Below are 14,373 nucleotides of genomic sequence, written 5' to 3' on the forward strand. Positions count from 1 at the left end.
CCTCGTTTTATATTTTTCCTGCTCATACATGCAGAGTTTGTTCTTATATTTTTGTCTTTTCCTTTTTGTTTCTCTGCTTATTGATCTGCTTTTACATGTGGAGGATTGTTGGCCTGAGGTTTCTTGTGGATAGAGGGGAGGGCAGGATGACAACATATATCAGGAAGCGCAAATTTACCCAGCCATCTCGTTGCCAATTTCACTGACCCTGGTAGCCATTGAAGTCCTTGTGAAGCTCTCTGTCATCTGTGGATGAGAAGTGCTATATAGGTATTAAAGGATTATGGATTATAGATTATGATTCTGGATTATAATTATGGCTTCTTATTCCTTATGTGGCCAAGTCTACAGAGGTTTCCAAAAACTAGAGCAAAGGGCTGATTTCTGTGAAGCTGGCAGGAACCCAAAGACAGCCCCTGAAAACAGGGACACATGTTCACCCTTATTAAAAATAAAACACACTTTGGTGCTATTGAAACATGGCCTCCAAAGACCACTGGCAGAAATGTAAAAGAATTGTAGGAGTTCAAGATTTTTTTTTTCTTTTTCTGCAGAACTACAGCAATATTGTTTTTCTGAAAGGTAATTCTCAGTTTCACTAGCAATATAAATGTAGATTTAGCACTTTTCTAAAAAGCGGTTTATATAGTTTTCTGTTTCATATCTGTTTTTCCTCTTATGGTATTCATTTACCTTATTTTGGGAGTCTGCCTGAGTTCTGTCCTTTTTGTCAAGACTTTTAACCTTTTTGTAAACCTCTTAGTGTGAGTGAAAGATTAAAATAAGGATATAAATCAAAATATTTTAGAATTTGCTCAGAGGCAAAGTCTATCTAAATGTATACATATTGTTTGACTTGTGCTCAGTAGAATGCAGTTTTAAAAGCTTTAAAACATTGTTTGTTATCTGTCTTCAGGGATTGTCTGTCATTTGAAGGATTCTCCCATTTACTCCAGTTCATAGAAGATTTGGTGGCGAAAGCAGCACCTGAGTGCCTAACTTTATACCAAAGTGGAACCATAAGTCTGGCAAAAATGAAGAAGTTAATAAGGTTGATGCAAATTTCATTTGATCTACATCAACAGAACTCTAAATTAAAAAGTAGACATTAGAAACGTATAGTATTTCCTATTCCCCAGTCCTATCCCATTTATATTGTCCTTTTGCTTTAGTGTCCCTAGCTGTAACATCTATAAATAAAATTTTGCTTTAAATTGTTTGTTGGCTACTAGCTTTGAATTTGGCTCTGGTGACTGGAAGTTGTTACCTCTGGCAGCTGTTCAGTGACCTTTGAGATATAAGCTGGTGGTCTGTGGTCTTAATTCTGTTGGTGAAAAGGGGCAGAGAGGGAAAGACCTCCTCCAAACTGACATCTACAGTAGTTAACAAAAAAACACACTTCTGTTGTCAGCAAAAAGCTGAAATATGACATTAGGAACCCCGTCCCACCAAATTATTTTAATAAATAAGGGTTCTACTCAGCCTAAATGTTCAGAAGGTTACTCTAGCCCTTGGAAGTGGCCATTAGTGCTGGGATTAGTGTAAAAAGTGATGATACCATATGCTTCTTTCCGGGTTGGCAGCGGAAAACTGTAACGAAGAATGTATGTAAATAGTGGTGTGATATTGTCCTGTGCCTGTCTGCAGCTATGAAACACATCGTTTGGCATCTCACTATGTCTACAAATCCAGGCACTGGGAGTGAAAGGTCTTTATTGTATTTATTAAAGATTGGCATCTGTAATTAAATGTTGCCATAAAAAAGATCTGTTTATTTTAGGGAGATATAAGGAAGGTTTCCAAAACAAGTCAGAATTATTTGTCTGTACAATGGATATAATTAGAAATTGTTTTCTGCGTCAACATGGTATTTACCTTCACTGTGGCAATTCCAGGAATCCCTATACTTATAACTATATTTAAGAACATAAGAGTGACCATACTGACTCAGACCAATGATCAGTCTAGCTTGTCCTGTCTTCTGACAGTGGCCAGTGCCAGGTGCTTCAAAGGGAATGAACAGAATAGGGCAATTTATTGAGTGATGCATCCCTGGTCATCCAGTCCCTGCTTCTGGCAGTCAGAGGTTTAGGGACACTCAGAACATGGGGTTGCATCCCTGATCATCTTGGCTAATAGCCATTGATGGACCTATCCTCCATGAATTTATCTAATTCTTTTTTGAACTTAGTTATATTTTCAGCCATCACAACATCCCGTGGGAGCAGGCTGACTGTGCCTTGTGTGAAGAAATACTTCCTTTTGTTTGTTTTAAACCTGTTGCCTTGTTAATTTCATTGGATAACGCCTGGTTCTCATGTTCTGTGAAGTGGTAAATAAAACTTATTTATTCATTTTCTCCATATCATTCATGATTTTATAGACCTCGATCAGATCCTCCACACCCCCCAGTCATCTCTTTTCCAAGCTGAACAGTCCCAGGGTTTTTAATGTCTCCTCATATAGAAGCTCTTCCATCCCCCTAATCAGTTTTGTTGCCCTTCTCTCTACTTTTTCCAATTCTAATATATCTTTTTTTGAGATGGGGCAATCAGAACTGATGCAGTTCAACATGTGGGTGTACCATGGATTTATATAGTGGCGTTCTAATATTTTCTGTCTCATTGTCCATCTCTTTCCTAGTGGTTCCTAACATTGTTCGCTTTTTTGATGGCCACTACACATTGAGTGGATCTTTTCAGAGAACTATCCACAATGACTCCAAGATCTTTCTTGAGTGGTTACAGCTAATTTAGACCCCATCATTTTGTATATATAGTTGGGATTATGTTTTCCAATGTGCATTACTTTCCATTTATCAACACTGAATTTCTTCTGCCATTTTGTTGCCCAGTCACCCAGTTTTGTGAGATCCCTTCGCCGTCAACTTTGGACTTAACTATCTTGAATAATTTTGAATTGCCTGAAAACTTTGCCGTCTAACTGTTTATCCCTTTTTCTAGATCATTTATGAATATGTTGAACAGTACTGGTCCCAGTACAGATCCCTGAGGGACCCTGCTGTTTACCTCTCTCCACTGTAAAAATTGACCATTTATTCCTACCCTTTGTTTCTTATCCTGTAACCAGTAACTGATCCATGAGAAGACCTTCCCTCTTATCCCATGACTGCTTACTTTGCTTAAGAGTCTTTGGTGAGAGTCCTTGTCAAAGGTTTTCTGAAGTATACTATATCCACTGGATCACCTTTGTCCACACGCTTGTTGACCCCCCTCAAAGAATTCTAATAAATTGGTGAGACATGATTTCCCTTTGCAAAAGCCATATTGACTCTTCCTCAACATATTGTGTTCATCTATGTGTCTGATAATTCTGTTCTTTACTATAGTTTCAACCAATTTGTCTGGTACTGAAGTTAGGTTTACCAACCTGTAATTGCCAGGATTGCCTCTGGAGCCTTATTTAAAATTAGTGTTACTTTAGCAATCCGCCAGTCAGCTGGTACAGAGGCTGATTTAAGCCCATGGTTCTCAACCTTTCCAGAGTACTGTACCCCTTTCAGGAGTCTGATCTGTCTTGCATATCCCAAGTTTCACCTCACTTTAAAAACAACTTGCTTACAAAATCAGACATAAAAATACAAGTGTCACAGCATGCTGTTACTGAAAAATGGCTTACTTTCTCATTTTTACCAAATAATTATAAAATAAATCAACTGGAATATAAATATTGTACTTACATTTCAGCATATAGTATATAGAACAGTATAAACAGGTCATTGTTTATATGCAATTTTAGTTTGTACTGACTTCGCTAGTGCTTTTTATGTAGCCTATTGTAAAACTAGGCAAAAATCTAAATGTCTTGATGTACCTCCTGGAAGACCTCTGTGTGCCCCTGGGGGATGTGTACCCCTGGTTGAGAATTTAAGCAATAGGTTACGTAGCGCAATTAGTAGTTCTTCAATTTCATATTTTAGTTCCTTCAGAACGGTTGAGTGAATACCGTCTGGTCCTGGTGACTTATTACTGTTTAATTTATCAGTTTAACTACTGTTGATGTCGAGGCCCCAGTCCTGCGAACACTTATGCACATTCTTAACTTTATGCACGTGAATAGGCCCATTGACTTCAGTTGCACTACTCATGTGCACGAAGTTAAGCACACATGTAAGTGTTTGCATGGTCCCACTACAACGGATGGCACTGAACTTTGTGTTGTTTCAATCTTAATGGTTGCATCCAGACTTTTAGCTCCAAAAAATAGCTGGTAGATATATTTTATTGCATCCAGGATTCACAAGGCTGCCAGGTGACAAAAGTTATTGCAAGAACTAATCTTGATATAATCAACAATATAAAACTTTACCTTTTTAAAGATTGGTTGATAGGTTGGTTTAGCTCCTCTGGAATATTCATGTGGTGTTTCTTGTCATGGGAATAATTATTTTTCAGGTGTAATATCCACAGCCAAAGGGCATTAAGGAGTTAAAAAGTTGGATTTGATCCCTGGGTTTTTAAAAAAAATCTTTTTCTAACTACATTGCTCTTATTTTATGTCTTTGTCAAGAGACATTGTCATGGCTGCATTTTTATGTCTAGATTATATTACTGATTATTATTCCATAAACCATGAGAATTATTGCAGATTCTATATCCAAACCTATTTTAGCTGTCTGTCTGGGCTTAAATAAACATTTCATGCAGCACTTGTTTTATTTTATAGCTTTTGTAATCAAACTGGCAATTTGAAAGAGGAAGACCTTGAGGCATGTGAAGCAGTTGTCCTTCATCAGCTTCAGGGATTGTTGCAGAACACATTGAATGGATGCCTCTTACCTGGGAAAACACTTAATGACAGAGGTAGATCTACAGATGAAAAACAAACCAGGTATCATAGTCACAAAACTAATGCAATCATACAATTAATGTTCTTACTCTTTGTCTGAATTTGTTTCTGAATGTGTCACGAAAAGAAAGCAGAATATAGGTCAAACCCTATGAGTGACATTAAAATTTCAAGTGTCAGAGCGGTAGCCATGTTAGCCTGGATCTGTAAAAGTGGCAAAGAGTCCTGTGGCACCTTCTAGACTAATGGACGTATTGGAGCATAAATCCGACGAAGTGGGTGTTCACCCACGAAAGCTCATGCTCCAATATGTCTGTTAGTCTATAAGGTGCCACAGGACTCTTTGCCGCTATAAAAATTTCAGAATTCCAAGAGGTGATCTACACACACTTCAATATCAGCCATGTGATTCAAGCATTCTAAATTAGCAGATTAAGTCTTTTTTTTTTTTTTTATTTACTAGTCAGTTTTTAAAATCATTTCAGTTGAGCTCTTCTCACTAAATGGTTGTGCACCTATTTGCTTTTACATGTTAAGTGTAAAGTTTTTTCTCATTTTAAATAAGACATTATATAGATTTAGCTCTGCCTTCCATTTGCATTAACGAGAGATATGTGGCTAAAATCCAGTGGTCAACTTCAAAATGTACCATTAAAATATACACTTCCCTAACCTAGAAAGGTAGGTGGACTGACTTTCAACAGCAAAAAAGTGCTCTTTGGTTTGCCTAGTCATCATAGACTCTGCACTGTCAGGGAGAAGACTTGCACTGGATTCCCAGTGTACTGCACCCCGGCCAGCAAATTGATTGAATTTCTCAACAGTGACTCCTTTTGCTGATTGAGGAATAATATTAAACTTGAAAGGGATCTCATATAGTTGTCCTTTATTTTTGAAAGGCGAGTGGTTGCAATGGGGAACCACAAGGATGTGGGATATAAATTTGAGGAGTAAATAAGGATTCTTACAAAGATGCATCTTTCTGGGAAGGAGAAGAGGGAAACACAGCTGCTTCTAACAGAGTGCTCAGTGTGTGGTTTATATTCTGTTTATGAAATACTATACAAAGTATCTTTCTAAAAAGGAAGATACATACATATACAATACTTACAGATAAACTGGTAATTCTGTTGAGAGCCCAGGTTGTGAAACATATGGCCAGCATAGAGGCATTTATTTGTGTCCCAGAAAACATTGTGCATTATTATAAACATTCACTTTGTAGTGAAAGTTAGAATTAAATGTTGCAAAACTGTTTCCGTATAAACTTCTGTTTTCATATGTTTATGCTAGTTCTTAATAGAAACACCTTTTTTGGATGTTTGCTCTTGGTTCCAAGGAGAATTTTCCTCACAGTTTCCAAACTAATTCAATCAGTCATTTTTGAGTTAAATAGAGGAAATAATACTATTTTCACTTAAAAAAACAACAAAGCACTTCTTTATTAGACTAGAATCAATTAAAATTGACTGAAATTTGAAACTTAAATTGGGGATAGCCTTCAATGATGAATAGTGTCTTTGCTGGATTTGAAAAAAAAATGTTTGAAATTAAACAAAGTTTTGATCATATATTAAAACTTGGAACGGAGCATGCACATTTACAAGTGTGTACTCTCAGGTATACTCACTGCCCCTGTGTGCTGCGCAGGATGTATGCACTTGAAAAAAAGGGATGAGGGGAATAGCAGTTGGTCTGTTTAGCATCTTCACAATTTATACTTTTGACCAGCTTCAAGTCCCTTATTCATTTTTTTCCTCTCATTCATGCCCCTTCACTCCCCCTCCCCAGTAGAGTTTATTTGAATGTGTGATCATGTTTCAGATACTGAGGCTTCATATTCCAGCCACGGAAATTTGAAATTCATGGTTCTCCACTGGCTTCCCTGACTGGCCAATCTTTGTACTCTCCTCCCCAGTTGTAGGTTGGGATTTAAGGCCTATCCCTGATTTCCTTAATCCAGAGGCTGGGATAACTAAATTGAAATTAAAATGGAACTTTATAAGAATGGACCTTAAAGGTTGGACAGTTCAAATAAAAAAATGTAACTTCCCAAGAGAAATTTAATGCTGTCATGATGCTTTTACTGGCCTGAAGCAAGAACAGAAATAAAAAATACTAATTAAATTGCTTAACATATTATTACAATTTGTTTTTAGTTTTTAAATCTATAGTATAAAATCAACTCTATCTGCCATGTGCTTGAGTTAACATTGCTGAAGGAAATCTTTAGCTTTTGCATTCCCTGATTTTTATTGTAAGTGTGAACCCTTAATGGTTAATTATTTTGTATATACTATTGTAGAAGTCTAGAATGTTTCCTTTTCATGCACGTGCCACAAGGCAAGGGAAGGTTTCATTAGAGAGATCATTTGCTGGCACAGTAATGAAAACAGAACTCCCTCCCCATGCCTTACTCCTTAATGTTTATGCCCTAATATATAACATGAGTAAAGTTACAGGAATGCCTGTGTTTGCAGGATCAGGGCACTTATTAGCAGTGAAGTACCATTCATTTCACAGGATTTAGTTGTCCTTTGGAGACAGATACGTCTCTGAGCACTGATGTATTATTGCAGTATTTCCTAAGCTGTTTCTCAGGAAAATACACCTATAGCATTAAATGAAACTTGCTTCTTCTTGAATTTGTGAAACTTCTTCGGAATTGGAGCAATTTTTTTAAAATAATTTTTTTACCAGATGTAGTAGGGAATATTTTTCAGTATCTGGATTGTTGTGAAAAATTGAAAAGCCACTTTTGCTGACAAATCCCCATAAGTGTGGATTTTGAAAAAGCTGCTGGAGAAAAAAGTGTTATCAGGCTGTTTAGTAGATTAAGCAAAGTATTATTAGGGCCAGATAGTTGCAGAAGGGAAACGGAACTCAAGACCTCCTGGCTCGCAGCACTACCTTTAATCCAGTATATCATGTGACTAGGAATATTTGTAAAGTGTGTATCAGTGCAATAGAATGTTGCTATTTTATAGTAATGACTGGAAGATCTATTATGGAACACTGAATTTTGCAAATTGCCAAGTAAGATGTAAGAGACTAGGGCATACATGGTGTGGCCTAGCAGTCATGATCAGAGTCAGGCTGGAGTTAGAGACTGGGGATCAGAGGTAGTACTAAGCTAGAGTCAGGGTCAGGCTGGGATCAGAGACCACTGATCAGGAGACCAGATGAGGTCTGGAGTTGCACCAGGCCCAAAATCTCTGGTGTTGACCAGCAAACTTCTTGGGGCACCTTCCAGAGTTAAATAGGGTTGCTGGCCAATCAGAGGGCTGCAAGATACTGTCACTCTGGGTCCCTTGGGCTGTACTTCCTGCAGCGCCTATTCTCCACAGTCCACCCTGGCTATGGCTCTGCATGGCCTCCCAGAGGGACTGTGAGAGAGTCAGCTATCCCATGCTCTGCGAACTCAGGTCCTAGGCCCTGCAGCCTTACGTTAGTGAACAAACTCAGTAAATCCTGAATAAAGCATCACACTGTCATGCACATTGACAACTATACTGTATTTTTAATCATCTCTGATAATTCTATGTAGTGTATTATTAAATGTACCCAGACTATGGCAACAACATTGATTATGTGAGCACTAAGGTGAGTGCACGAAGGAGGAGGTAATCAGAATAAAAGGAGTTACATTCATTTCATCTAAATTTGTAGGACGGGGATGGCAAGGATTCATCAAGTGTAAAGGGACAAAGTCTGTAGACACAGAAATGTTGTTTTCCACTTTCAGCGAGGATATTACAAATTGATTTTTTAAAAAGTAGTTAATATCTCATTGGTTATATGGCACAAAACAAAAAGATATGAATAGTGTGGGCTGATTTTACATTTTATTGGCACACCGTGTCTATCGTATTTACTGCATGTGTCTGTTTTCCAGGTGTGACCTGCCATTGGATTTTGCCATGTTATGGGAACGTTTGTGCAAACACATTTTATTCTTGAAAAAACACCATGTTTTGTTGAAGGAAGAAGTAAAAGAGATGTTTGGAACCTTACTGATTTCAGAAAAAAATGCACAAGGCGGCCAGGTTAGCACTTGCGATCATTCAGCAGTTTTGCTTACTGGTAATCAAACCGTTCGTGTGTGTGCACGCGAATGTGTGTCTGTGGCTACAGCCTGAGGTTTTGGAGAAAAATAGATATAAAAAAATCTTTTTTTCAAAGCCTGTTTAGACTTACAAATAGACTTCAGCTGTCACAAAGGTCCCCTGCTATGATTCTTGTGATCAGTGATCACTACTGTGAAAGTTTAATCTCTCACTCTTTGTTCTTTCCCTTTCTCGCTTGTGCACTGATAGCAGCTATTTAGAAATATGCATACGTTTATAGGAATAAGCGATATTTGTATAAGCACCATTATACCAGTATAGTAGTGGCCAGTTGTACCACTTTACCCGTACCAGTTTCTAAACCATTATGGTTCAGGTAGTGTAAAAATTATTTAGACAAGCCCCAAGGCAGCTGCAGCTTTATCAGCTATCATGTTTTTGTCTTATTCTTTTTTCATTTGAAAAAGCGACACCAGGAAATTCCATACCAAAAAATAAATACTTTAAAGTTGCAAGAATCAAGAAATGCCAAATTATATAACCACTTACTGTTGTGTTCTCAGGACCTTTATCTTGTTCCATGTACTATCTATTCATAAATGTGTATGCATTTGTTTGTAATCTCACCAGAAGAAAAATATATAATGTGTAAATCAGTGGCAATATCTACATAGTAAATCATACTGGAGGAAAAAACAAACAAACATAAGTCACTAACCCTATCTGACATTTTTCTTTTATTAAAAAAACCCCGAGAATGTCAGAAAAAAATTGCCATTCTTAATCAGACTCTGAGATAGTTGAAGGGTGGTTGGGGAGAAGAAAGAGGGGTCTCCATTTATTTTCTTCATGGAATAAAGCATTTTAAAGAATTTCTTCAAGATTTTCAGTAAGGCATCAGTATTCCCTGGCCTCACAAAATCCATATTTTAAATTAGATAGATGTGCTATAGTGAAACCAGGAAAAAAAATAATCACAAGCCCATTGTATCTCATTGTTCTCTGTCCATCAGTCTCTCTAGATTAATAGCTTTTCATCATGAGTGATAGCTTTTTTTGTTTCTTAAAATAGTATTGTAATGTTTGGTATACTAAATTTATATGGACAATTTTACAAACAAGGCCATTGTGTACACTTTTAAAACTTTAATATATATGGTTATAAACCAGCTCCCTGTAAAAAGAGCTGGCAGTTTGATGGACCAGATACCGCCCCCACCAATCCTACCACAAATCTCGAGTAAATGGGCTTTGCACAGAGGCCGTAAGGGGATAGAAGAATAGAATCTCCCCCCCCCCCCCCCCCAGCCTGGCAGCTTGGATTGAACTAGCTGTGCGGCAGCTGGGCTGTCACTGAGCCCAAGAACCATAGTAATAGTTGGGGCTCTTGCACACCCTCTGCAGGGAAAGTGTAGTTACTTTCAGACCCTTTGTGGTTTTCACTCTGTGCAGCAGAGCACTGATGGTTCCATCTGTGACTGAGGATTTCTGTACTTGCTGGCAAGGACACAGAGGCATTTGTCTGTATGTTGTGGTGACTTTTTAAAATTTATACATAGCTGTTATGTAATGCTTTGAATTGTTGATTAGAAAGCTCGTTACAGAAGAAGGTGAGAATCATTATCCCCACTTTACAGATGGGGAAATGAACACAAAGTGACTTGCCTAAGCATCCACAGCAGGCTAGTGTCAGATCAAGGAACAGAACCCAGGTCTCCTGACTCCTAGACCTGTGCCCTATCTGCTAAACCGTACTGTTTCCTCAAGAGGAGATGGATCATTATTGTCATCCAGGGTATCGCTCTTTTCTACCTTTAAATTATGAGTTTGTAACAAGACTTCTTTGCATGAATCCATAATCAAAAATCAGCCCTTTGCACATCACAGAGAGCAGATATGTTATGAACGGTTAATCAGATTTAGATTTTTTAATCTACTTTTTTTTATAGATCGTTCACAGCTCAAAAAATAAACTGAACAAATAATTTACAAATCTTGTTTTTCCCCCCCTCATTTAAGCAGTTTCCAGAGGTAACTGATTTTATATTTTTTTTAATGTTTCAGTAAAATCATGGCCCAAACAACAATGTATAATATTTTGGTACATTGGATCTTTATTTTAAATTGTAGTCAAAGTAATTGTACTTTTAAAAGAAATATGGGTAAATAGTTTGCAAGTCTGAAAGCCAATGCACTTTTCCTGAGCAAGAGACCCAGTCAAGGGATGTATCTTTGAACTGATAGTAAATATATTTACAATATTTGTGGAGCTACCCTTATACATTTTATCTTTGGTTATAGCAATGGGGAAGAGATTGCAATGAGGCTAGAACATTGAATGTATGATGACAATCAGGTGAGAATTTGAATAAAGATAGTAAAGAAAACAGGATTTATATCTGGAGTTCAGTAACATAAGCACTTTATTGCTCAGCATATGCACTATAATCTGTTTGCTGTTGTGTTACACTGGTACCCATGTGTGCATGCATTTATTTTTGTATTAGATCTACTAATCAGGATACATTCTCAAGGGAATTTATCTTCAGGATAGATTTACCTTGGAAACCTCTTACTTACAAGGAAATTGCTCAGGACAATAGGCTTCCATGAAGTAGCCTATATAAATAAGGATAAAATACAAAGGCACACAGCTCATTAAATAAAACACATACATTAAAGCTCGTTGGATTCCTGGAAATGTTTAAACTACCTGCTATTAAATTCTTTAGAATAGAACACATTTTATGCTAAATGTTTATTCTGCCTCTACACATGCATCTGCATTTTGAAGTACAAATACCTGTGTGTTGAAAAAAGTCAAATATTTGCACTCAGAACCCACAAATGGACAAAAAGAGGCCAGGTGGAGTTGTGATTTAATTATTTTGTCCATTATGTGCACTTAGGGTTCTTAATTATTAGCACTTTAAGATTAATACAGTTTTCAGGCCATTTTTGAAGATTTACTGTACTGACAGATGACGATTCCACCAAACCATACATTGCTGGCTCCATGTATTACACTGTGATATTTTGTCACAGCATTGCTAAAACATCCAAGAGTATGCAAAGCCCTATCAGCGTTCCAAACGTGCACATAAATCCACTTGTGGAGGAACCCCATGGGCAGAGTTGGGAATGCTTTAAATAAGCATCCTGAACCTAAGGAGATTCCCATCAGTCTCTGTAAACCTCCATCACACAATCAGCCAGTTCCTCATTCAACAAGCCTGATGGTCTCAGAAGTGTTTGGCTGTGACCAGTCAACCTAATTTCCCTTCTAGCATCTTCAGAAGGCAGATGACGTGACCTTCTGTTTTGGCATATTCTCTTCTCTTTCCCCAACCCTAGGTTACCTTTGTCCAGTCCCTCCATGTGGTGGTCTCCACTCAAAAAGCTGTGGAGTCTCCCTCTTCCTTCCTGACTGTAGTGTTGCCCGGCTTGCTTCCTTTCTCTCTTCTCACTCTCCCCTTGCCCCCCATGTCTTACCATCCATTTCTTTCTCTTCCCCCCTCTTCCCATCCCCTCCCATGGATGTTTCCTCTTTCATTGCCAGATACTTTGAGAATACCTGATGCTCCTTTTGTGGCTTTAGGGCTAGTTGTAGGGTGTTTCCTCGGATGGGACTCTCCCTGTCTTTTTCTTTTGGTGGGGAGGGCATCTTGACCTTGAAACTTCAGGGTCTGACTTATGAAAGGAACTTTCAGAAAGTATTTCTGATCGAGTTCTTCATGCTCAGTTACACTCCAGTAAATATAGGACCAATGCAGCTTATTTTAGAACATGGGCCATCTTTTTAGCCTGATGTAGATCCTACCAGACTTTGGTTAAGAAGGCCTCTCTCCAGACATGCTGGAGACCCTAATAAGGGTGTGAGAGTTTGGTTCCTGCTGGTCCAGACATCACCCCTTGTACTTTCTGGGATTTCATTGTGGGATGTCTGATGTGAAGCCACCCCATTTTATCTGGATCCCTAAATGTAATACTTAGTTTCCATTTATTACCTGTGAATGATAATTGGGAATGGTTTAACAATACTTCACTAGAGGCACAAAAAGTCACAGTGAAGGAAGAAGGCCATATTAGTGTGTGAAAAAAAAAAAACAAAAAACAAAAAAAAAACCCCAACCTGGTTTAAAGGGGAAATGAAGGCAGCTACAAAAAATAATTATATAATATTAACATATGGAAGAAAGGGGGAATTGAATATAAATAAGTAGTTAGCAATTATAGGAAATTGATAAGAGAAGTAAAAGGGCATGAGAAATCTATGCCCAGTTGAGTTAAGGACAATAAGAAGGAATTTTTAGAAATATATATTGGGAACAAAGAGAATCTAAGAATGGTAGTCGTCCATTACTAAATGGAAAGGATAGAATGATTAATAGTAATGCAGAAAAGGCTGATGTGTTCAAAACATATTTGTTATGCATTTGAGGAAAAAATAGATGACATAGTTCTATCATATGATAACACTCTTTCCATTTGTCTACTATCTCAGGAATATGTTAAGCAGCAGCTGCTGCTAAAACAAATGTTTTTAAATCAGCAAGTCCAGATAACTTGCATCCAGGAGTTTTAAAAGAGCTGACTAAGGAGCTCACTGAAGCATTAACGTTGATTTTCAATAAGTCTTGGACGAATGTGGAAGTTTCCAGAGGAAAGCTAGTGTTGTGCCAATATTTAAAAAGGGTTAACAGGATGATGTAGTTAATTTATAGGCCTGTTAGTCTGACATCTAACTGGGGCAAGATAATGGAGTGGCTGATACGGGACTCAATTAATAACGAATTAAAGGAGGTTAATATAATTAATGCCCAACCAACATGAGTTTATGGCAGATAAATTTTGTCAAATTTGATATTTGTTTTTTTAATGAGATTACAAGTGTGGTTGATGAAGATTAAGGTGTTGTAATATACTTTTGATTTGGTACTCAGGACATTTTGACTTTAAAAAACTAGAAAGATCTAAAATTAACATGGCACACATTAAATTGTGGCTCAGAGGTCTCAAAATGTGATTGTAAATGGGGAATCATCATTCAGTGAGTGTTTCTAATAGAGTCCCACAGGGATTGGTTCTTGGCCCTGCAGTATTTAATATTTTTTAGTGTCCTGGAACAAAACATAAAATCATCACTGATTAAAACTTTCAGATGACGCAAAAATTGGGGGAGTGGTAAATAAAAAGAGGACCTGTCGCTGATACAGATTGATCTGGATTATTTGATAAACTGGGCACAAGCAAACAATATACGTTTTCCTATGGCTAAATGTATATATCTAGGCACAAAGAACCTACCATACTTCTGTGATGGGAGACTCTATCCCTGAAAGCAATGACTCTGAAAAAGATTGGCGGTGGGGGGAGGGAGGCAGGGTGAGAAGGGATAAAGAGCTCAATATTACTAAGCTTAACAAAGAAGGTTAAGAGGTGACTTGATTAGTCTATACATATTTACATGGGGAATAAATATTTAATAATGGGCTCT

The 14,373-nt window shown here is 37.6% G+C and overlaps 1 protein-coding gene across 6 annotated transcripts in view; it reads left to right on the plus strand.

The window, feature by feature from the left end:
- Positions 1-14,373, plus strand: part of KIZ (kizuna centrosomal protein) — a 102,213-nt gene that overhangs the window by 56,182 nt on the left and 31,658 nt on the right. For 4 of the 6 annotated variants that reach the window (XM_048842430.2, XM_075127274.1, XM_048842427.2 and 1 more), the window contains 3 exons: positions 917-1,051; positions 4,687-4,851; positions 8,705-8,855. In XM_048842430.2, the coding sequence (XP_048698387.2) occupies positions 917-1,051; positions 4,687-4,851; positions 8,705-8,855 (451 nt within the window). Of the gene's footprint in view, positions 1-916; positions 1,052-4,686; positions 4,852-8,704; positions 8,856-11,177; positions 11,233-14,373 lie in introns of all 6 variants that reach the window. The other 2 variants (XM_075127276.1, XM_048842428.2) reach the window with 2 other exon arrangements.

This window comes from Caretta caretta, chromosome 3, assembly GCF_965140235.1.
Source record: "Caretta caretta isolate rCarCar2 chromosome 3, rCarCar1.hap1, whole genome shotgun sequence".
NCBI lineage: Eukaryota > Metazoa > Chordata > Testudines > Cheloniidae > Caretta > Caretta caretta.